The sequence below is a fragment of the Oncorhynchus keta genome, unplaced genomic scaffold, assembly GCF_023373465.1.
Source record: "Oncorhynchus keta strain PuntledgeMale-10-30-2019 unplaced genomic scaffold, Oket_V2 Un_contig_23839_pilon_pilon, whole genome shotgun sequence".
Lineage (NCBI taxonomy): Eukaryota > Metazoa > Chordata > Actinopteri > Salmoniformes > Salmonidae > Oncorhynchus > Oncorhynchus keta.
This window is the reverse complement of record NW_026283597.1, coordinates 21,198-45,923: the sequence shown is the minus strand read 5'-3', so window position 1 is coordinate 45,923 and position 24,726 is coordinate 21,198. Positions and strand designations below refer to the sequence as shown.

General features: G+C 49.9%; 1 protein-coding gene across 1 annotated transcript in view; it reads left to right on the top strand.

Moving 5' to 3' along the window:
- The window catches only part of LOC127921842 (serine/threonine-protein kinase TBK1-like), a gene marked incomplete at its 5' end in the record, with an annotated part of 51,621 nt that overhangs the window by 10,335 nt on the left and 16,560 nt on the right, over positions 1 to 24,726 (top strand). The window contains 6 exons of the mRNA XM_052505429.1: positions 4,298 to 4,494; positions 8,590 to 8,648; positions 10,977 to 11,068; positions 11,235 to 11,336; positions 19,396 to 19,477; positions 21,105 to 21,223. Coding sequence (XP_052361389.1) covers positions 4,298 to 4,494; positions 8,590 to 8,648; positions 10,977 to 11,068; positions 11,235 to 11,336; positions 19,396 to 19,477; positions 21,105 to 21,223 — 651 coding nt within the window. The remainder of the gene's footprint in view (positions 1 to 4,297; positions 4,495 to 8,589; positions 8,649 to 10,976; positions 11,069 to 11,234; positions 11,337 to 19,395; positions 19,478 to 21,104; positions 21,224 to 24,726) is intronic.

Below are 24,726 nucleotides of genomic sequence, written 5' to 3'. Positions count from 1 at the left end.
GTGAGTCTCTCCACCAGTACAATACGTGAGTCTCTCCACCAGTACAATACGTGAGTCTCTCCACCAGTACAATACGTGAGTCTCCACTACATCTACATCCACCAGTACAATACGTGAGTCTCCACTACATCTACATCCACCAGTACAATACGTGAGTCTCCACTACATCTACATCCACCAGTACAATACGTGAGTCTCCACTACATCTACATCCACCAGTACAATACGTGAGTCTCCACTACATCTTCATCCACCAGTACAATACGTGAGTCTCTCCACCAGTACAATACGTGAGTCTCTCCACCAGTACAATATGTGAGTCTCCACTACATATTCATCCACCAGTACAATACGTGAGTCTCTCCACCAGTACAATACGTGAGTCTCTCCACCAGTACAATACGTGAGTCTCTCCACCAGTACAATATGTGAGTCTCCACTACATCTACATCCACCAGTACAATATGAGAGTCTCCACCACATCTTCATCCACCAGTACAATACGTGAGTCTCTCCACCAGTACAATACGTGAGTCTCTCCACCAGTACAATACGTGAGTCTCTCCACCAGTACAATACGTGAGTCTCTCCACCAGTACAATACGTGAGTCTCCACTACATCTACATCCACCAGTACAATACGTGAGTCTCTCCACCAGTACAATACGTGAGTCTCTCCACCAGTACAATACGTGAGTCTCTCCACCAGTACAATACGTGAGTCTCCACTACATCTACATCCACCAGTACAATACGTGAGTCTCTCCACCAGTACAATACGTGAGTCTCTCCACCAGTACAATACGTGAGTCTCTCCACCAGTACAATACGTGAGTCTCTCCACCAGTACAATACGTGAGTCTCTCCACCAGTACAATACGTGAGTCTCTCCACCAGTACAATATGTGAGTCTCCACTACATCTACATCCACCAGTACAATACGTGAGTCTCCACTACATCTACATCCACCAGTACAATACGTGAGTCTCCACTACATCTACATCCACCAGTACAATACGTGAGTCTCTCCACCAGTACAATACGTGAGTCTCTCCACCAGTACAATACGTGAGTCTCTCCACCAGTACAATACGTGAGTCTCTCCACCAGTACAATATGTGAGTCTCCACTACATCTACATCCACCAGTACAATACGTGAGTCTCTCCACCAGTACAATACGTGAGTCTCTCCACCAGTACAATACGTGAGTCTCCACTACATCTACATCCACCAGTACAATACGTGAGTCTCTCCACCAGTACAATACGTGAGTCTCTCCACCAGTACAATACGTGAGTCTCTCCACCAGTACAATACGTGAGTCTCTCCACCAGTACAATACGTGAGTCTCTCCACCAGTACAATACGTGAGTCTCTCCACCAGTACAATATGTGAGTCTCTCCACCAGTACAATACGTGAGTCTCCACTACATCTACATCCACCAGTACAATACGTGAGTCTCTCCACCAGTACAATACGTGAGTCTCCACTACATCTACATCCACCAGTACAATACGTGAGTCTCTCCACCAGTACAATACGTGAGTCTCTCCACCAGTACAATATGTGAGTCTCCACTACATCTACATCCTCCAGTACAATACGTGAGTCTCTCCACCAGTACAATATGTGAGTCTCCACTACATCTACATCCTCCAGTACAATACGTGAGTCTCTCCACCAGTACAATACGTGAGTCTCTCCACCAGTACAATACGTGAGTCTCTACTACATCTACATCCACCAGTACAATACGTGAGTCTCTCCACCAGTACAATACGTGAGTCTCTCCACCAGTACAATACGTGAGTCTCCACTACATCTACATCCACCAGTACAATACGTGAGTCTCTCCACCAGTACAATACGTGAGTCTCTCCACCAGTACAATACGTGAGTCTCTCCACCAGTACAATACGTGAGTCTCTCCACCAGTACAATATGTGAGTCTCTCCACCAGTACAATACGTGAGTCTCTCCACCAGTACAATACGTGAGTCTCTCCACCAGTACAATACGTGAGTCTCTCCACCAGTACAATACGTGAGTCTCTCCACCAGTACAATACGTGAGTCTCTCCACCAGTACAATACGTGAGTCTCTCCACCAGTACAATACGTGAGTCTCCACTACATCTACATCCACCAGTACAATACGTGAGTCTCTCCACCAGTACAATACGTGAGTCTCTCCACCAGTACAATACGTGAGTCTCTCCACCAGTACAATACGTGAGTCTCTCCACCAGTACAATACGTGAGTCTCTCCACCAGTACAATACGTGAGTCTCTCCACCAGTACAATACGTGAGTCTCTCCACCAGTACAATACGTGAGTCTCTCCACCAGTACAATACGTGAGTCTCCACTACATCTACATCCACCAGTACAATACGTGAGTCTCTCCACCAGTACAATACGTGAGTCTCTCCACCAGTACAATACGTGAGTCTCTCCACCAGTACAATACGTGAGTCTCCACTACATCTACATCCACCAGTACAATACGTGAGTCTCCACTACATCTACATCCACCAGTACAATACGTGAGTCTCTCCACCAGTACAATACGTGAGTCTCTCCACCAGTACAATACGTGAGTCTCCACTACATCTACATCCACCAGTACAATACGTGAGTCTCTCCACCAGTACAATACGTGAGTCTCTCCACCAGTACAATACGTGAGTCTCCACTACATCTACATCCTCCAGTACAATACGTGAGTCTCTCCACCAGTACAATACGTGAGTCTCTCCACCAGTACAATACGTGAGTCTCCACTACATCTACATCCTCCAGTACAATACGTGAGTCTCTCCACCAGTACAATACGTGAGTCTCTCCTCCAGTACAATACGTGAGTCTCTCCACCAGTACAATACGTGAGTCTCTCCACCAGTACAATACGTGAGTCTCTCCTCCAGTACAATACGTGAGTCTCTCCACCAGTACAATACGTGAGTCTCTCCACCAGTACAATACGTGAGTCTCTCCACCAGTACAATACGTGAGTCTCCACTACATCTACATCCACCAGTACAATACGTGAGTCTCCACTACATCTACATCCACCAGTACAATACGTGAGTCTCTACTACATCTCCATACTACATCTACATCCACCAGTACAATACGTAAGTCTCCACTACATCTACATCCTCCAGTACAATACGTTACAGCCTTATTCTAAAATGTATAAAATAATTTTTTCACCTCATCAATCTACACACAATACCCCGTAATGACATCACAATACCCCGTAATGACATCACAATACCCCGTAATGACATCACAATACCCCGTAATGACAAAGCAAAAATGTGTTTTTAGTTATTTTAGCACATTCCAGAAAGACAACCGTCTCTGCAGCACTCCACCAATCAGGTCTTTATGGTAGAGTGGCGAGACGGAAGCCACTCCTCAATAAAATGCACATGACAGCCCGCATGGAGTTTGCCAAAAGACTCTCAGACCAGGAGAAACAATATTCTCTGGTGTGATGAAACCAAGTTTGTAAACCAAGTTTGTACTCTTGGCCTGAATGCCGAACGTCACGTCTGGACCCTACGGTGAAGCATTGTGGTGGCGGCACCATCCCTACAGTGAAGCATGGTGGTGGCGGCACCATCCCTACAGTGAAGCATGGTGGTGGCGGCACCATACCTACAGTGAAGCATGGTGGTGGCGGCACCATCCCTACAGTGAAGCATGGTGGTGGCAGCATCATCCCTACAGTGAAGCATGGTGGTGGGGGCACCATCCCTACAGTGAAGCATGGTGGTGGCAGCATCCCTACAGTGAAGCATGGTGGTGGCAGCAGCATGCTGTGGGGATGTTTTTCAGCGGCAGGGACTGGCGTCCTCAGACTGGGGCGAAGGTTCACCGTCCAACAGTACAACCACCCTAATTACACATCCAAGACAACGCAGGAGTGGCTTCAGGACAATTTTCTGAATGAGTGGCCCAGCCAGAGCCCGGACTTGAACCCGATCGAACATCTCTGGAGAGACCTGAAAATAGCTGTGCAGCGACACTCCCCATCCAACCTGACAGAGCTTGAGAGGATCTGCAGAGAAGAATGGGAGAAACTCCCCAAATACAGGTGTGCCAAACTTTAGGGTCACCGTTGATAATGACAGACTCAGGTTGTGAACCCCCTCTCCGAGGATCTCTCATTCATGTGTAAAATAGGAACAAAAACACTGACCATACACACAGAATGATTACTTGTCTCTGTAAACTGCTCCGAGAGATAGAGGCTGACCCTTAACCTCTGACCTCTCTCCCCAGGGCGACTCTCTTCCAGGAGCTGTTGTCTCGTCGGTGCAGTATACCGGTCCACAACCAGGAGCTCCTGTACGAGGGGCGACGCCTACAGCTTGAGCCCAACCGCCAAGCCCAGACCTTCCCGCGGACCTCCAGAGACAATCCCATCATGCTGCTCAGCAGAGAGTCCGTAGCTACAGTGGGGCTCATCTTCGAGGACCGTAAGAGTCTTTATTATTAGCGTCGATGTGGAAATGGGATTCACACTGAACACAAATACAGACAACATGTGAAGAGTTGGTGCCATGTTTTCATCAGCTGAAATTAAAGATCCCGGGAAATGTTCCGTACGCACAGAAAGATGATTTCTCTCACGTTTTGGGCACGAATTTGTTTACATCCCCGTTACGTAGCATTTCTCCTTTGACAAGATAATTGACCTGACTGCAGTTCGGGTCGTAATCGACTTCGTTGGGAAAACGCTTCCCTTCGATGTCCACTGACACACTGGAGAAGCTCTTCACGGACGAATCCCGGTTTAAACTACCGGGGCAGACGGCGTTGTGAACAGAGTGCCCCATGATGGGGTTAAAGCTCTTCACGGACGAATCCCGGTTTAAACTACCGGGCAGACGGCGTTGTGAACAGAGTGCCCCATGATGGGGTTAAAGCTCTTCACGGACGAATCCCGGTTTAAACTACCGGGGCAGACGGCGCTGTGAACAGAGTGCCCCATGATGGGGTTAAAGCTCTTCACGGACGAATCCCGGTTTAAACTACCGGGGCAGACGGCGTTGTGAACAGAGTGGCCCATGATGGGGTTAAAGCTCTTCACGGACGAATCCCGGTTTAAACTACCGGGGCAGACGGCGCTGTGAACAGAGTGCCCCATGATGGGGTTAAAGCTCTTCACGGACGAATCCCGGTTTAAACTACCGGGGCAGACGGCGTTGTGAACAGAGTGCCCCATGATGGGGTTAAAGCTCTTCACGGACGAATCCCGGTTTAAACTACCGGGGCAGACGGCGCTGTGAACAGAGTGCCCCATGATGGGGTTATGGTAATGGGCAGGCATAAGCTATGAACAACCAACGCAATTAATTTTTATTGATGGCAATTTGAATGTACAGAGATACCGTGACGCCATCACCTCATGTTTCAGCATGATAATGCACGTCTCAAGGATCTGTACACAATTCCAGGAAGCTGAAAATGTCCCAGTTCTTCCATGGCCTGCATACTCATTAAACACGTCACCGCATTGAGCATGTTTGGGATGCTCTGGATCGACGTGTACGACAGTGTGTTCCAGTTCCTGCCAATATCCAGGAACTTCGCACAGCAAATGAAGAGGAGTGGAACAACATTCCAACAGGACACAATCAGCAGCCTGATCAACTCTATGGGAAGGAGACGTGTCTCGCTGCATGAGGCAAATGGTGATCACCAGATACTGACTGGTTCTCTGATCACACCAGATACTGACTGGGTTTCTGATCACACCAGATACTGACTGGTTTTCTGATCACACCAGATACTGACTGGTTTTCTGATCACACCAGATACTGACTGGTTTTCTGATCACACCAGATACTGACTGGGTTTCTGATCCACACCAGATACTGACTGGGTTTCTGATCCACACCAGATACTGACTGGGTTTCTGATCACACCAGATACTGACTGGGTTTCTGATCCACACCAGATACTGACTGGTTTTCTGATCCACACCAGATACTGACTGGTTCTCTGATCACACCAGATACTGACTGGGTTTCTGATCCACACCAGATACTGACTGGGTTTCTGATCACACCAGATACTGACTGGGTTTCTGATCCACACCAGATACTGACTGGGTTTCTGATCACACCAGATACTGACTGGGTTTCTGATCACACCAGATACTGACTGGGTTTCTGATCCACACCAGATACTGACTGGTTTTCTGATCACACCAGATACTGACTGGGTTTCTGATCCACACCAGATACTGACTGGGTTTCTGATCCACACCAGATACTGACTGGGTTTCTGATCCACACCAGATACTGACTGGGTTTCTGATCCACACCAGATACTGACTGGGTTTCTGATCCACACCAGATACTGACTGGGTTTCTGATCCACACCAGATACTGACTGGGTTTCTGATCCACACCAGATACTGACTGGGTTTCTGATCCACACCAGATACTGACTGGGTTTCTGATCCACACCAGATACTGACTGGGTTTCTGATCCACACCAGATACTGACTGGGTTTCTGATCCACACCAGATACTGACTGGTTTTCTGATCCACACCAGATACTGACTGGGTTTCTGATCCACACCAGATACTGACTGGGTTTCTGATCCACACCAGATACTGACTGGGTTTCTGATCCACACCAGATACTGACTGGGTTTCTGATCACACCAGATACTGACTGGGTTTCTGATCCACACCAGATACTGACTGGTTTTCTGATCCATGCCCCTGCTTTTTTGTAAGGTATCTGTGACCAACGGATGCATATCTGTATTCCCAGTCATATCTGTATTTTGTGAAATCCACAGATTAGGGTCTGATGAATTTATTTCCATTGACTGATTTCCTTCTAAAATCTGAGGTTAACGACAGACTGAGGTTAACGACAGACTGAGGTTAACGACAGACTGAGGTTAACGACAGACTGAGGTTAACGACAGACTGAGGATTACAGACAGACTGAGGTTAACGACAGACTGAAGTTAACGACAGACTGAGGTTAACGACAGACTGAGGTTAACGACAGACTGAGGTTAACGACAGACTGAGGATTACAGACAGACTGAGGTTAACGACAGACTGAGGTTAACGACAGACTGAGGTTAACGGCAGAGTGAGGTTAACGACAGACTGAGGTTAACGACAGACTGAGGATTACAGACAGACTGAGGTTAACGACAGACTGAGGTTAACGACAGACTGAGGTTAACGGCAGACTGAGGTTAACGACAGACTGAGGTTAACGACAGACTGAGGTTAACGACAGACTGAGGTTAACGACAGACTGAGGTTAACGACAGACTGAGATTACCGACAGACTGAGGATTACCGACAGACTGAGGTTAACGGCAGACTGAGGTTAACGACAGACTGAGGTTAACGGCAGACTGAGACTGAGGTTAACGGCAGACAGAGACTGAGGTTAACGGCAGACGGAGACTGAGGTTAACGGGCAGACGGAGACTGAGGTTAACGGCAGACGGAGACTGAGGTTAACGACAGACGGAGACTGAGGTTAACGGGCAGACGGAGACTGAGGTTAACGGCAGACAGAGACTGAGGTTAACGGCAGACGGAGACTGAGGTTAACGGCAGACGGAGACCTAGGTTAACGGACAGAGGTTAAGACTGAGGTTAACGACAGACTGAGGTTAACGACTGAGACTGAGGATTACCGACAGACTGAGGATTACCGACAGACTGAGGTTAACGGCAGACTGAGGTTAGACTGAGGTTAACGGCAGACTGAGACTGAGGTTAACGGCAGACAGAGACTGAGGTTAACGGCAGACGGAGACTGAGGTTAACGGGCAGACGGAGACTGAGGTTAACGGCAGACGGAGACTGAGGTTAACGACAGACGGAGACTGAGGTTAACGGGCAGACGGAGACTGAGGTTAACGAGACAGAGACTGAGGTTAACGGCAGACGGAGACTGAGGTTAACGGCAGACGGAGACCTAGGTTAACGGCAGACGACTGAGGTTAACGACAGACTGAGGTTAACGACAGACTGAGATTACCGACAGACTGAGGATTACCGACAGACTGAGGTTAACAACAGACTGAGGTTAACGACAGACTGAGGTTAACGGCAGACTGAGACTGAGGTTAACGGCAGACAGAGACTGAGGTTAACGGCAGACGGAGACTGAGGTTAACGGGCAGACGGAGACTGAGGTTAACGGCAGACGGAGACTGAGGTTAACGACAGACGGAGACTGAGGTTAACGGGCAGACGGAGACTGAGGTTAACGGGCAGACGGAGACTGAGGTTAACGGGCAGACGGAGACTGAGGTTAACGGGCAGACGGAGACTGAGGTTAACGGACAGACGGAGACTGAGGTTAACGGACAGACGGAGACTGAGGTTAACGGACAGACGGAGACTGAGGTTAACGGGCAGACGGAGACTGAGGTTAACGGGCAGACGGAGACTGAGGTTAACGGGCAGACGGAGACTGAGGTTAACGGGCAGACGGAAACTGAGGTTAACAGACCTCAGTCTCTATCTATCTGTCTGTCTGTCTGTCTGTTAACCTCAGTCTCTATTGATCTCCACAGCGAGTCCTCCTAAAGTCCAGCCTCGCTACGATCTGGACCTGGATGCCAGCTATGCCAAGGTAACTAAATATTATGCCAGCTATGCCAAGGTAACTAAATGTTCATGCTGCAGGGCATTCAGAAAGTATTCAGACCCCTTCTTCCCCTTTTCCACATTTTGTTACGTCAGTTACTTATTCTAAAATGATTAAATAAATAAAAATCCTCGTCAATCTACACACAATACCCCATAATGACATCACAATACCCCATAATGACATCACAATACTCCATAATGACATCACAATACCCCATAATGACATCACAATACCCCATAATGACAAAGCGAAAACTGGTTTTTAGAAATTTTTGAAAATGTATAAAAATAAAATAAAAAACAATACCTTATTAACAAAAGTATTCAGACCCTTTGCTATGAGTCTCGAAATTGAGCTCAGGTGCATCCTGTTTCCATTGATCATCCTTGAGATGTTTCTACAATTTGAATGGTGATGGTTCACCTTCCAACAGGACAACGACCCTAAGCACACAACCAAGACAACCCAGGAGTGGCTTCGGGACAAGTCTCTGAATGTCCTTGAGTGGCCCGGCCAGAGCTCGGACTTGAAACCGATCGAACATCTCTGGAGAGACCTGAAAATAGCTGTGCAGCGACGCTCCCCATCCAACCTGACAGAGCTTGAGAGGATCTGCAGAGAAGAATGGGAGAAACTCCCCAAATACAGGTGTGCCAAGCTTGTAGCGTCATACGAAGACTTAAGGCTGTAATCTGAGAGGTGCTTCAACAAAGTACTGAGTAAAGGGTCTGAACACTTATGTAAATGTGATATTTCCGTTTTATTTTATTTTAACAGAAACTGTTTCTGAGTTGTCTTTATGGGGTATTGTGATGTCTTTATGGGGTATTGTGATGTCTTTATGGGGTATTGTGATGTCTTTATGGGGTATTGTGATGTCATTATGGGGTATTGTGATGTCATTATGGGGCATTGTGATGTCATTATGGGGTATTGTGATGTCATTATGGGGCATTGTGATGTCATTATGGGGTATTGTGATGTCATTATGGGGTATTGTGATGTCATTATAGGGTATTGTGTGTAAAAAACATTTGAAGCCATTATAGAATAAGGCTGTAATGTAACAAAATGTGGGAACATTCAAGGGGTCTGAATACTTTGTGAAATCAAATCAAATCAAATTTATTTATATAGCCGTTCGTACATCAGCTGATATCTCAAAGTGCTGTACAGAAACCCAGCCTAAAACCCCAAACAGCAAACAATGCAGGTGTAAAAGCACGGTGGCTAGGAAAAACTCCCTAGAAAGGCCAAAACCTAGGAAGAAACCTAGAGAGGAACCGGGCTATGTGGGGTGGCCAGTCCTCTTCTGGCTGTGCCGGGTAGAGATTATAACAGAACATGACCAAGATGTTCAAATGTTCATAAATGACCAGCATGGTCGAATAATAATAAGGCAGAACAGTTGAAACTGGAGCAGCAGCACAGTCAGGTGGACTGGGGACAGCAAGGAGCCATCATGTCAGGTAGTCCTGGGGCACGGTCCTAGGGCTCAGGTCCTCCGAGAGAGAGAAAGAAAGAGAGAATTAGAGAGAGCATATGTGGGGTGGCCAGTCCTCTTCTGGCTGTGCCGGGTGGAGATTATAACAGAACGTGGCCAAGATGTTCAAATGTTCATAAATGACCAGCATGGTTGAATAATAGTAAGGCAGAACAGTTGAAACTGGAGCAGGAGCATGGCCAGGTGGACTGGGGACAGCAAGGAGTCCTCATGTCAGGTAGTCCTGGGACATGGTCCTAGGGCCCAGGCCAGTTGAAACTGGAGCAGCAGCATGGCCAGGTGGACTGGGGACAGCAAGGAGTCATCATGTCAGGTAGTCCTGGGGCATGGTCCTAGGGCTCAGGTCCTCCGAGAGAGGAAAGAAAGAGAGAAGGAGAGAATTAGAGAACGCACACTTAGATTCACACAGGACACCGAATAGGACAGGAGAAGTACTCCAGATATAACAAACTGACCCTAGCCCCCGACACATAAACTACTGCAGCATAAATACTGGAGGCTGAGACAGGAGAAGGCAGTGTATAGGTTATGCCAAGGTAACCGAGATCCGCTAGATGTCCGTCAGACTCTCACCCTGAGTAAAGCCACAAAACAACATGTAGCTCAACATGGGCAAGTTGCCATTTATTGAGATGACTCATGTTCTGGAGGCAGCTCTGCAGCATGGTCACTAGCTGAATCCTAACCTTAACCACACTGCTAACCTATGCCCCCCCCCCAAAATAGAAGCTGTGTGTCCGTAGGGGGAGGATGGAGTGTGTGGTGCCTCTAACTAATATCCTAAAATGTCTTCCTCCGTTGTCCAGACGTTTGCAGGAGACGTGGGCCACCTGTGGAAGACCTCAGACTCCCTGTTGGTTTGTCAGGAGCTGGTCAGGAAGGGAGTCAGGGGACTGATGTAAGTCCTGTTAACTCAAACCTTACAATGCACCAGACAACCAGCACATTCACCTGGTATACCCCTCAACTGGTACACTGTTCACCTGGTATACCCCTCAACTGGTACTCTGTCTGTCTGTCTGTCTGTCTGTCTGTCTGTCTGTCTGTCTGTCTGTCTGTCTCAGTGAGTTGATGAAGGAGGACTACAGCGAGATGGTACATAAGAAGTCAGAGGTCATCCACGTCTGTCACTACTGCGCTCGGATCCTGGAGAGGACAGAGCAGCTGTGAGTACACACTTTGATTTGTTGAGACACTTTTCCCCTCCAGCTCCTCAGAGGATAGAACCAGCAGGAGGTGTTGTTGTCGTTGTTGTTGTCTCCTCTCCCAGGTACGAGGTGTTAAGGCAGGCCAATATGTTGTTGTCTCCTCTCCCAGGTACGAGGTGTTAATGCAGGCCAATATGTTGTCTCCTCTCCCAGGTACGAGGTGTTAATGCAGGCCAATATGTTGTCTCCTCTCCCAGGTACGAGGTGTTAATACAGGCCAATATGTCGTCTCCTCTCCCAGGTACGAGGTGTTAAGGCAGGCCAATATGTCGTTGTCTCCTCTCCCAGGTACGAGGTGTTAATACAGGCCAATATGTTGTCGTCTCCTCTCCCAGGTACGATGTGTTACTGCAGGCCAATATGTTGTAGTCTCCTCTCCCAGGTACGAGGTGTTAAGGCAGGCCAATATGTTGTCTCCTCTCCCAGGTACGAGGTGTTACTGCAGGCCAATATGTTGTCTCCTCTCCCAGGTACGAGGTGTTACTGCAGGCCAATATGTTGTCTCCTCTCTCAGGTACGAGGTGTTAATGCAGGCCAATATGTTGTCTCCTCTCCCAGGTACGAGGTGTTACTGCAGGCCAATATGTTGTCTCCTCTCTCAGGTACGAGGTGTTAAGGCAGGCCAATATGTTGTCTCCTCTCCCAGGTACGAGGTGTTAATACAGGCCAATATGTTGTCGTCTCCTCTCCCAGGTACGAGGTGTTAATACAGGCCAATATGTTGTCGTCTCCTCTCCCAGGTACGAGGTGTTAATGCAGGCCAATATGTTGTTGTCTCCTCTCCCAGGTACGAGGTGTTAATGCAGGCCAATATGTTGTTGTCTCCTCTCCCAGGTACGAGGTGTTAATGCAGGCCAATATGTTGTTGTCTCCTCTCCCAGGTACGAGGTGTTAATGCAGGCCAATATGTTGTTGTCTCCTCTCCCAGGTACGAGGTGTTAATGCAGGCCAATATGTTGTCCCCTCTCCCAGGTACGAGGTGTTAATGCAGGCCAATATGTTGTCTCCTCTCCCAGGTACGAGGTGTTAATGCAGGCCAATATGTTGTTGTCTCCTCTCCCAGGTACGAGGTGTTAATGCAGGCCAATATGTTGTTGTCTCCTCTCCCAGGTACGAGGTGTTAATGCAGGCCAATATGTTGTCCCCTCTCCCAGGTACGAGGTGTTAATGCAGGCCAATATGTTGTCTCCTCTCCCAGGTACGAGGTGTTAATGCAGGCCAATATGTTGTTGTCTCCTCTCCCAGGTACGAGGTGTTAATGCAGGCCAATATGTTGTCTCCTCTCCCAGGTACGAGGTGTTAATACAGGCCAATATGTTGTCTCCTCTCCCAGGTACGAGGTGTTAATGCAGGCCAATATGTTGTTGTCTCCTCTCCCAGGTACGAGGTGTTACTGCAGGCCAATATGTTGTTGTCTCCTCTCCCAGGTACGAGGTGTTAATGCAGGCCAATATGTTGTCTCCTCTCCCAGGTACGAGGTGTTAATGCAGGCCAATATGTTGTCTCCTCTCCCAGGTACGAGGTGTTAATACAGGCCAATATGTCGTTGTCTCCTCTCCCAGGTACGAGGTGTTAATGCAGGCCAATATGTCGTCTCCTCTCCCAGGTACGAGGTGTTAATGCAGGCCAATATGTTGTCGTCTCCTCTCCCAGGTACGAGGTGTTACTGCAGGCCAATATGTTGTTGTCTCCTCTCTCAGGTACGAGGTGTTACTGCAGGCCAATATGTTGTTGTCTCCTCTCCCAGGTACGAGGTGTTACTGCAGCCCAATATGTTGTCGTCTCCTCTCCCAGGTACGAGGTGTTAATGCAGGCCAATATGTAGTCTCCTCTCCCAGGTACGAGGTGTTAATGCAGGCCAATATGTTGTTGTCTCCTCTCCCAGGTACGAGGTGTTAATGCAGGCCAATATGTTGTCTCCTCTCCCAGGTACGAGGTGTTAATGCAGGCCAATATGTTGTCTCCTCTCCCAGGTACGAGGTGTTAATGCAGGCCAATATGTTGTTGTCTCCTCTCCCAGGTACGAGGTGTTAATGCAGGCCAATATGTTGTCATCTCCTCTCCCAGGTACGAGGTGTTAATGCAGGCCAATATGTTGTTGTCTCCTCTCCCAGGTACGAGGTGTTAATGCAGGCCAATATGTTGTCTCCTCTCCCAGGTACGAGGTGTTAATGCAGGCCAATATGTTGTCTCCTCTCCCAGGTACGAGGTGTTAATGCAGGCCAATATGTTGTCTCCTCTCCCAGGTACGAGGTGTTAATGCAGGCCAATATGTTGTCTCCTCTCCCAGGTACGAGGTGTTAATGCAGGCCAATATGTTGTTGTCTCCTCTCCCAGGTACGAGGTGTTAATGCAGGCCAATATGTTGTCTCCTCTCCCAGGTACGAGGTGTTAATGCAGGTCAATATGTTGACTCCTCTCCCAGGTACGAGGTGTTACTGCAGGCCAATATGTTGTTGTCTCCTCTCCCAGGTACGAGGTGTTAATGCAGGCCAATATGTTGTCTCCTCTCCCAGGTACGAGGTGTTAATGCAGGCCAATATGTTGTCTCCTCTCCCAGGTACGAGGTGTTACTGCAGGCCAATATGTTGTAGTCTCCTCTCCCAGGTACGAGGTGTTAATGCAGGCCAATATGTTGTCTCCTCTCCCAGGTACGAGGTGTTAATGCAGGTCAATATGTTGACTCCTCTCCCAGGTACGAGGTGTTAATGCAGGCCAATATGTCGTTGTCTCCTCTACCAGGTACGAGGTGTTAATGCAGGCCAATATGTCGTCTCCTCTCCCAGGTACGAGGTGTTAATGCAGGCCAATATGTTGTCGTCTCCTCTCCCAGGTACGAGGTGTTACTGCAGGCCAATATGTTGTTGTCTCCTCTCCCAGGTACGAGGTGTTACTGCAGCCCAATATGTTGTCGTCTCCTCTCCCAGGTACGAGGTGTTAATGCAGGCCAATATGTAGTCTCCTCTCCCAGGTACGAGGTGTTAATGCAGGCCAATATGTTGTTGTCTCCTCTCCCAGGTACGAGGTGTTAATGCAGGCCAATATGTTGTCTCCTCTCCCAGGTACGAGGTGTTAATGCAGGCCAATATGTTGTCATCTCCTCTCCCAGGTACGAGGTGTTAATGCAGGCCAATATGTTGTTGTCTCCTCTCCCAGGTACGAGGTGTTAATGCAGGCCAATATGTTGTCTCCTCTCCCAGGTACGAGGTGTTAATGCAGGCCAATATGTTGTCATCTCCTCTCCCAGGTACGAGGTGTTAATGCAGGCCAATATGTTGTTGTCTCCTCTCCCAGGTACGAGGTGTTAATGCAGGCCAATATGTTGTCATCTCCTCTCCCAGGTACGAGGTGTTAATGCAGGCCAATATGTTGTTGTCTCCTCTCCCAGGTACGAGGTGTTAATGCAGGCCAATATGTTGTTGTCTCCTCTCCCAGGTACGAGGTGTTAATGCAGGCCAATATGTTGTCTCCTCTCCCAGGTACGAGGTGTTAATGCAGGCCAATATGTTGTCATCTCCTCTCCCAGGTACGAGGTGTTAATGCAGGCCAATATGTTGTTGTCTCCTCTCCCAGGTACGAGGTGTTAATACAGGCCAATATGTTGTCTCCTCTCCCAGGTACGAGGTGTTAATGCAGGCCAATATGTTGTCTCCTCTCCCAGGTACGAGGTGTTAATGCAGGCCAATATGTTGTCTCCTCTCCCAGGTACGAGGTGTTAATGCAGGCCAATATGTTGTCTCCTCTCCCAGGTACGAGGTGTTAATGCAGGCCAATATGTTGTCTCCTCTCTCAGGTACGAGGTGTTAATGCAGGTCAATATGTTGACTCCTCTCCCAGGTACGAGGTGTTACTGCAGGCCAATATGTTGTTGTCTCCTCTCCCAGGTACGAGGTGTTAATGCAGGCCAATATGTTGTCTCCTCTCCCAGGTACGAGGTGTTAATGCAGGCCAATATGTTGTCTCCTCTCCCAGGTACGAGGTGTTACTGCAGGCCAATATGTTGTAGTCTCCTCTCCCAGGTACGAGGTGTTAATGCAGGCCAATATGTTGTCTCCTCTCCCAGGTACGAGGTGTTAATGCAGGTCAATATGTTGACTCCTCTCCCAGGTACGAGGTGTTAATGCAGGTCAATATGTTGTCTCCTCTCCCAGGTACGAGGTGTTAATGCAGGTCAATATGTTGACTCCTCTCCCAGGTACGAGGTGTTAATGCAGGCCAATATGTCGTTGTCTCCTCTACCAGGTACGAGGTGTTAATGCAGGCCAATATGTCGTCTCCTCTCCCAGGTACGAGGTGTTAATGCAGGCCAATATGTTGTCGTCTCCTCTCCCAGGTACGAGGTGTTACTGCAGGCCAATATGTTGTTGTCTCCTCTCCCAGGTACGAGGTGTTACTGCAGGCCAATATGTTGTTGTCTCCTCTCCCAGGTACGAGGTGTTACTGCAGCCCAATATGTTGTCGTCTCCTCTCCCAGGTACGAGGTGTTAATGCAGGCCAATATGTAGTCTCCTCTCCCAGGTACGAGGTGTTAATGCAGGCCAATATGTTGTTGTCTCCTCTCCCAGGTACGAGGTGTTAATGCAGGCCAATATGTTGTCTCCTCTCCCAGGTACGAGGTGTTAATGCAGGCCAATATGTTGTTGTCTCCTCTCCCAGGTACGAGGTGTTAATGCAGGCCATTATGTTGTTGTCTCCTCTCCCAGGTACGAGGTGTTAATGCAGGCCAATATGTTGTCTCCTCTCCCAGGTACGAGGTGTTACTGCAGGCCAATATGTTGTCTCCTCTCCCAGGTACGAGGTGTTAATGCAGGCCAATATGTTGTTGTCTCCTCTCCCAGGTACGAGGTGTTAATACAGGCCAATATGTTGTCTCCTCTCCCAGGTACGAGGTGTTAATACAGGCCAATATGTTGTCTCCTCTCCCAGGTACGAGGTGTTAATGCAGGCCAATATGTTGTCTCCTCTCCCAGGTACGAGGTGTTACTGCAGGCCAATATGTTGTCTCCTCTCCCAGGTACGAGGTGTTAATGCAGGCCAATATGTTGTCTCCTCTCCCAGGTACGAGGTGTTAATGCAGGCCAATATGTTGTCTCCTCTCCCAGGTACGAGGTGTTAATGCAGGCCAATATGTTGTCTCCTCTCCCAGGTATGAGGTGTTACTGCAGGCCAATATGTTGTTGTCTCCTCTCCCAGGTATGAGGTGTTAATGCAGGCCAATATGTTGTTGTCTCCTCTCCCAGGTACGAGGTGTTAATGCAGGCCAATATGTTGTCTCCTCTCCCAGGTACGAGGTGTTAATACAGGCCAATATGTTGTCATCTCCTCTCCCAGGTACGAGGTGTTAATGCAGGCCAATATGTTGTTGTCTCCTCTCCCAGGTACGAGGTGTTAATGCAGGCCAATATGTTGTCCCCTCTCCCAGGTACGAGGTGTTAATGCAGGCCAATATGTTGTCTCCTCTCCCAGGTACGAAGTGTTAATGCAGGCCAATATGTTGTTGTCTCCTCTCCCAGGTACGAGGTGTTAATGCAGGCCAATATGTTGTCTCCTCTCCCAGGTACGAGGTGTTAATACAGGCCAATATGTTGTCTCCTCTCCCAGGTACGAGGTGTTAATGCAGGCCAATATGTTGTTGTCTCCTCTCCCAGGTATGAGGTGTTACTGCAGGCCAATATGTTGTTGTCTCCTCTCCCAGGTACGAGGTGTTACTGCAGGCCAATATGTTGTTGTCTCCTCTCCCAGGTACGAGGTGTTAATGCAGGCCAATATGTTGTCTCCTCTCCCAGGTACGAGGTGTTAATGCAGGCCAATATGTTGTTGTCTCCTCTCCCAGGTACGAGGTGTTAATGCAGGCCAATATGTTGTTGTGTCCTCTCCCAGGTACGAGGTGTTAATGCAGGCCAATATGTTGTCTCCTCTCCCAGGTACGAGGTGTTACTGCAGGCCAATATGTTGTTGTCTCCTCTCCCAGGTACGAGGTGTTAATGCAGGCCAATATGATGTCTCCTCTCCCAGGTACAAGGTGTTAATGCAGGCCAATATGTTGTTGTCCCCTCTCCCAGGTACGAGGTGTTAATGCAGGCCAATATGTTGTCTCCTCTCCCAGGTACGAGGTGTTAATGCAGGCCAATATGTTGTCGTCTCCTCTCCCAGGTACGAGGTGTTAATGCAGGCCAATATGTTGTCGTCTCCTCTCCCAGGTACGAGGTGTTAATACAGGCCAATATGTTGTCTCCTCTCCCAGGTACGAGGTGTTAATGCAGGCCAATATGTTGTCTCCTTTCCCAGGTACGAGGTGTTAATACAGGCCAATATGTTGTCTCCTCTCCCAGGTACGAGGTGTTAATGCAGGCCAATATGTTGTTGTCTCCTCTCCCAGGTACGAGGTGTTAATACAGGCCAATATGTTGTCTCCTCTCCCAGGTACGAGGTGTTAATACAGGCCAATATGTTGTCTCCTCTCCCAGGTACGAGGTGTTAATGCAGGCCAATATGTTGTCTCCTCTCCCAGGTACGAGGTGTTAATGCAGGCCAATATGTTGTCTCCTCTCCCAGGTACGAGGTGTTACTGCAGGCCAATATGTTGTTGTCTCCTCTCCCAGGTATGAGGTGTTAATGCAGGCCAATATGTTGTTGTCTCCTCTCCCAGGTATGAGGTGTTAATGCAGGCCAATATGTTGTCTCCTCTCCCAGGTACGAGGTGTTAATACAGGCCAATATGTTGTCATCTCCTCTCCCAGGTACGAGGTGTTAATGCAGGCCAATATGTTGTTGTCTCCTCTCCCAGGTACGAGGTGTTAATGCAGGCCAATATGTTGTCCCCTCTCCCAGGTACGAGGTGTTAATGCAGGCCAATATGTTGTTGTCTCCTCTCCCAGGTATGAGGTGTTAATGCAGGCCAATATGTTGTCTCCTCTCCCAGGTACGAGGTGTTAATGCAGGCCAATATGTTGTCTCCTCTCCCAGGTACGAAGTGTTAATGCAGGCCAATATGTTGTTGTCTCCTCTCCCAGGTACGAGGTGTTAATGCAGGCCAATATGTTGTCTCCTCTCCCAGGTACGAGGTGTTAATACAGGCCAATATGTTGTCTCCTCTCCCAGGTACGAGGTGTTAATGCAGGCCAATATGTTGTTGTCTCCTCTCCCAGGTATGAGGTGTTACTGCAGGCCAATATGTTGTTGTCTCCTCTCCCAGGTACGAGGTGTTACTGCAGGCCAATATGTTGTTGTCTCCTCTCCCAGGTACGAGGTGTTAATGCAGGCCAATATGTTGTCTCCTCTCCCAGGTACGAGGTGTTAATGCAGGCCAATATGTTGTTGTCTCCTCTCCCAGGTACGAGGTGTTAATGCAGGCCAATATGTTGTTGTGTCCTCTCCCAGGTACGAGGTGTTAATGCAGGCCAATATGTTGTCTCCTCTCCCAGGTACGAGGTGTTACTGCAGGCCAATATGTTGTTGTCTCCTCTCCCAGGTACGAGGTGTTAATGCAGGCCAATATGATGTCTCCTCTCCCAGGTACAAGGTGTTAATGCAGGCCAATATGTTGTTGTCCCCTCTCCCAGGTACGAGGTGTTAATGCAGGCCAATATGTTGTCTCCTCTCCCAGGTACGAGGTGTTAATGCAGGCCAATATGTTGTCGTCTCCTCTCCCAGGTACGAGGTGTTAATGCAGGCCAATATGTTGTCGTCTCCTCTCCCAGGTACGAGGTGTTAATACAGGCCAATATGTTGTCTCCTCTCCCAGGTACGAGGTGTTAATGCAGGCCAATATGTTGTCTCCTCTTCCAGGTACGAGGTGTTAATGCAGGCCAATATGTTGTTGTCTCCTCTCCCAGGTATGAGGTGTTACTGCAGGCCAATATGTTGTTGTCTCCTCTCCCAGGTATGAGGTGTTAATGCAGGCCAATATGTTGTTGTCTCCTCTCCCAGGTACGAGGTGTTAATGCAGGCCAATATGTTGTCTCCTCTCCCAGGTACGAGGTGTTAATGCAGGCCAATATGTTGTCTCCTCTCCCAGGTATGAGGTGTTACTGCAGGCCAATATGTTGTCGTCATCAGAATACGATGAGATCTCAGACATGAGGAAGAAAATAGTCCTTGTAAGTACCTTCTGTTCCCTCTGGCCCCGCCCCTTAACCTATCACTCAGCCTCTGTTCCCTCTGGCCCCGCCCCTTAACCTATCACTCAGCCTCTGTTCCCTCTGGCCCCGCCCCTTAACCTATCACTCAGCCTCTGTTCCCTCTGGCCCCGCCCCTGGCTACTAACCTATCACTCAGCCTCTGTTCCCTCTGGCCCCGCCCCTTAACCTATCACTCATCCTCTGTTCCCTCTGGCCCCGCCCCTTAATCTATCACTCAGCCTCTGTTCCCTCTGGCCCCGCCCCTTAATCTATCACTCAGCCTCTGTTCCCTCTGGCCCCTCCCCTGGCTACTAACCTATCACTCAAGCCTCTGTTCTCTCTGGCCCCTCCCCTGGCTACTAACCTATCACTCAGCCTCTGTTCCCTCTGGCCCCTCCCCTGGCTACTAACCTATCACTCAAGCCTCTGTTCTCTCTGGCCCCTCCCATGGCTACTAAACTATCACTCAGCCTCTGTTCTCTCTGGCCCCGCCCCTTAACCTATCACTCAGCCTCTGTTCTCTCTGGCCCCGCCCCTGGCTACTAACCTATCACTCAGCCTCTGTTCTCTCTGGCCCCGCCCCTTAACATATCACTCAGCCTCTGTTCTCTCTGGCCCCTCCCCTGGCTACTAACCTATCACTCAGCCTCTGTTCCCTCTGGCCCCGCCCCTGGCTACTAACCTATCACTCAGCCTCTGTTCCCTCTGGCCCCGCCCCTTAATCTATCACTCAGCCTCTGTTCCCTCTGGCCCCTCCCCTGACTACTAACCTATCACTCAGCCTCTGTTCTCTCTGGCCCCGCCCCTTAACATATCACTCAGCCTCTGTTCTCTCTGGCCCCTCCCCTGGCTACTAATCTATCACTCAGCCTCTGTTCTCTCTGGCCCCTCCCCTGACTACTAACCTATCACTCAGCCTCTGTTCCCTCTGGCCCCGCCCCTTAACATATCACTCAGCCTCTGTTCCCTCTGGCCCCGCCCCTTAACCTATCACTCAGCCTCTGTTCTCTCTGGCCCTTCCCTTAACATATCACTCAGCCTCTGTTCTCTCTGGCCCCGCCCCTGGCTACTAACCTATCACTCAGCCTCTGTTCTCTCTGGCCCCGCCCCTTAACATATCACTCAGCCTCTGTTCTCTCTGGCCCCGCCCCTTAACATATCACTCAGCCTCTGTTCTCTCTGGCCCCGCCCCTGGCTACTAACCTATCACTCAGCCTCTGTTCTCTCTGGCCCCGCCCCTTAACATATCACTCAGCCTCTGTTCCCTCTGGCCCCGCCTCTGGCTATTATCTTCTCAGTCAGCCTCCCATCTCTGGAGCTGCTGTTGATTGGTTGTCTCTCAGCCTCCCATCTCTGGAGCTGCTGTTGATTGGTTGTCTCTCAGCCTCCCCAGGGCTGCTGTTGATTGGTTGTCTCTCAGCCTCCCCAGGGCTGCTGTTGATTGGTTGTCTCTCAGCCTCCCCAGGGCTGCTGTTGATTGGTTGTCTCTCAGCCTCCCCAGGGCTGCTGTTGATTGGTTGTCTCTCAGCCTCCCCCAGGGCTGCTGTTGATTGGTTGTCTCTCAGCCTCCCCAGGGCGGTGATTGATTTGTTGTCTCTCTGTGCAGATCTCTAACTCCTTAGTCCCCATGGAGCAGACGGTTCAGGACATCAAGAGTAAGTTCCTGTCAGGTGGTGTTCTGACGGACAGCTGGACTCAAGCTGGAACACACCCTGAAGACAGGAAGTAAGTAACGAGTGTGTTTTAGGGCTGTGACGATACAAGTATCCTAAAAATAAAAAAACATGGCAAAATGAAAACACAAAGCCGACCGAACTCTTTTGGTAATTTTAATATTGTCGCCTTATTCTGGGACGTCACTGGGATCGCCGCGAGTTAGCTACAATCTATTTCCGGGAACATTCACGCGACGCTAGCGCGTGCTAGTGGCATGCTCGTGACGTGCTAGTGACGTGCTAGTAGCGTGCTGGTGGCGTGCTGGTGGCGTGCTAGTAGCGTGCTAGTGCGTGCTAGTGGCGTGGCGTGCTAGTGGCGTGCTAGTGGCGTGCTCGTAGCGTGCTAGTGACGTGCTAGTGACGTGCTAGTGGCGGTGCTAGTGGCGGTGCTAGTGGCGGTGCTAGTGGCAGTGCTAGGTGCGTGCTAGTGGCGGTGCTAGTGGCGGTGCTAGTGGCGTGCTAGTGGCGTGCTAGTGGTGGGGCTAGTGGCGTGCTAGTGGTGGTGCTAGTGGTGGTGCTAGTGGCGGTGTTAGGGGGGTGCTAGTGGTGGTGCTAGTGGCGTGCTAGTGGCGTGCAAGTGGTGGTGCTAGTGACGTGCTAGTGGCGTGCTAGTGGCGTGCTAGTGGTGGTGCTAGTGATGTGCTAGTGGCGGTGCTAGTGGCGTGCTAGTGGCGGTGCTAGTGGTGGTGCTAGTGACGTGCTAGTGGCGTGCTAGTGGCGGTGCTAGTTGCGTGCTAGTGGCGGTGCTAGTGGCGGTGCTAGTGGCGTGCTAGTAGCGTGCTAGTGGTGGTGCTAGTGACGTGCTAGTGGCGTGCTAGTGGCGTGCTAGTGGCGTGCTAGTGGCGTGCTAGTGGCGTGCTAGTGGCGTGCTAGTGGCGTGCTAGTGGCGTGCTAGTGGCGTGCTAGTGGCGTGCTAGTGGCGTGCTAGTGACGTGCTAGTGACGTGCTAGTGGCGTGCTAGTGACGTGCTAGTGGCGTGCTAGTGGCGTGCTAGTGGCGTGCTAGTGGCGTGCTAGTGGCGTGCTAGTGACGTGCTAGTGGCGTGCTAGTGGTGTGCTAGTGGCGTGCTAGTGGCGTGCTAGTGGCGTGCTAGTGGCGTGCTAGTGGTGGTGCTAGTGGCGTGCTAGTGGTGGTGCTAGTGGCGTGCTAGTGGCGTGCTAGTGGGGTGCTAGTGGCATGCTAGTGGTGGTGCTAGTGGCGTGCTAGTGACGTGCTAGTGGCGTGCTAGTGGTGGTGCTAGTGGCGTGCTAGTTGCGTGCTAGTGGCCGGAGGCGAAAGCGGCAAAAGCTTTAGTTGTTGAGCTTGATAGTTTTACACTGACAGAAACGCACGAAATCGATCATCAAATCAATCTGGGTAGACCAGACAGGAGAGCATCACAGTCGTCAAGCCTGTGGTCTTCCTTGGGTAACCAGACAGGAGAGCATCACAGTCGTTAAGCCTGTTGTCTTCCTTGGGTAACCAGACAGGAGAGCATCACAGTCGTCAAGCCTGTTGTCTTCCTTGGGTAACCAGACAGGAGGGCATCACAGTCGTCAAGCCTGTTGTCTTCCTTGGGTAGACCAGACAGGAGAGCATCACAGTCGTTAAGCCTGTTGTCTTCCTTGGGTAACCAGACAGGAGAGCATCACAGTCGTTAAGCCTGTTGTCTTCCTTGGGTAACCAGACAGGAGAGCATCACAGTCGTCAAGCCTGTTGTCTTCCTTGGGTAACCAGACAGGAGGGCATCACAGTCGTCAAGCCTGTTGTCTTCCTTGGGTAGACCAGACAGGAGAGCATCACAGTCGTTAAGCCTGTTGTCTTCCTTGGGTAACCAGACAGGAGAGCATCACAGTCGTCAAGCCTGTTGTCTTCCTTGGGTAACCAGACAGGAGGGCATCACAGTCGTCAAGCCTGTTGTCTTCCTTGGGTAGACCAGACAGGAGAGCATCACAGTCGTCAAGCCTGTTGTCTTCCTTGGGTAACCAGACAGGAGAGCATCACAGTCGTAAAGCCTGTTGTCTTCCTTGGGTAACCAGACAGGAGAGCATCACAGTCGTCAAGCCTGTTGTCTTCCTTGGGTAACCAGACAGGAGAGCATCACAGTCGTCAAGCCTGTTGTCTTCCTTGGGTAACCAGACAGGAGAGCATCACAGTCATCAAGCCTGTTGTCTTCCTTGGGTAACCAGACAGGAGAGCATCACAGTCGTCAAGCCTGTTGTCTTCCTTGGGTTGACCAGACAGGAGAGCATCACAGTCGTAAAGCCTGTTGTCTTCCTTGGGTAACCAGACAGGAGAGCATCACAGTCGTCAAGCCTGTTGTCTTCCTTGGGTAGACCAGACAGGAGAGCATCACAGTCATCAAGCCTGTTGTCTTCCTTGGGTAACCAGACAGGAGGGCATCACAGTCGTAAAGCCTGATGTCTTCCTTGGGTTGACCAGACAGGAGAGCATCACAGTCGTCAAGCCTGTTGTCTTCCTTGGGTAACCAGACAGGAGAGCATCACAGTCGTCAAGCCTGTTGTCTTCCTTGGGTAACCAGACAGGAGAGCATCACAGTCATCAAGCCTGTTGTCTTCCTTGGGTAACCAGACAGGAGAGCATCACAGTCGTCAAGCCTGTTGTCTTCCTTGGGTTGACCAGACAGGAGAGCATCACAGTCGTAAAGCCTGTTGTCTTCCTTGGGTAACCAGACAGGAGAGCATCACAGTCGTCAAGCCTGTTGTCTTCCTTGGGTAACCAGACAGGAGAGCATCACAGTCATCAAGCCTGTTGTCTTCCTTGGGTTGACCAGACAGGAGAGCATCACAGTAGTCAAGCCTGTTGTCTTCCTTGGGTAACCAGACAGGAGAGCATCACAGTCGTCAAGCCTGTTGTCTTCCTTGGGTTGACCAGACAGGAGAGCATCACAGTAGTCAAGCCTGTTGTCTTCCTTGGGTAACCAGACAGGAGAGCATCACAGTCGTCAAGCCTGTTGTCTTCCTTGGGTAACCAGACAGGAGAGCATCACAGTCATCAAGCCTGTTGTCTTCCTTGGGTTGACCAGACAGGAGAGCATCACAGTCGTCAAGCCTGTTGTCTTCCTTGGGTAACCAGACAGGAGAGCATCACAGTCGTCAAGCCTGTTGTCTTCCTTGGGTAACCAGACAGGAGAGCATCACAGTCATCAAGCCTGTTGTCTTCCTTGGGTAACCAGACAGGAGGGCATCACAGTCGTCAAGCCTGTTGTCTTCCTTGGGTAGACCAGACAGGAGAGCATCACAGTCGTCAAGCCTGTTGTCTTCCTTGGGTAGACCAGACAGGAGAGCATCACAGTCGTCAAGCCTGTTGTCTTCCTTGGGTAGACCAGACAGGAGGGCATCACAGTCGTCAAGCCTGTTGTCTTCCTTGGGTAACCAGACAGGAGGGCATCACAGTCGTCAAGCCTGTTGTCTTCCTTGGGTAACCAGACAGGAGGGCATCACAGTTGTCAAGCCTGTTGTCTTCCTTGGGTAACCAGACAGGAGGGCATCACAGTCGTCAAGCCTGTTGTCT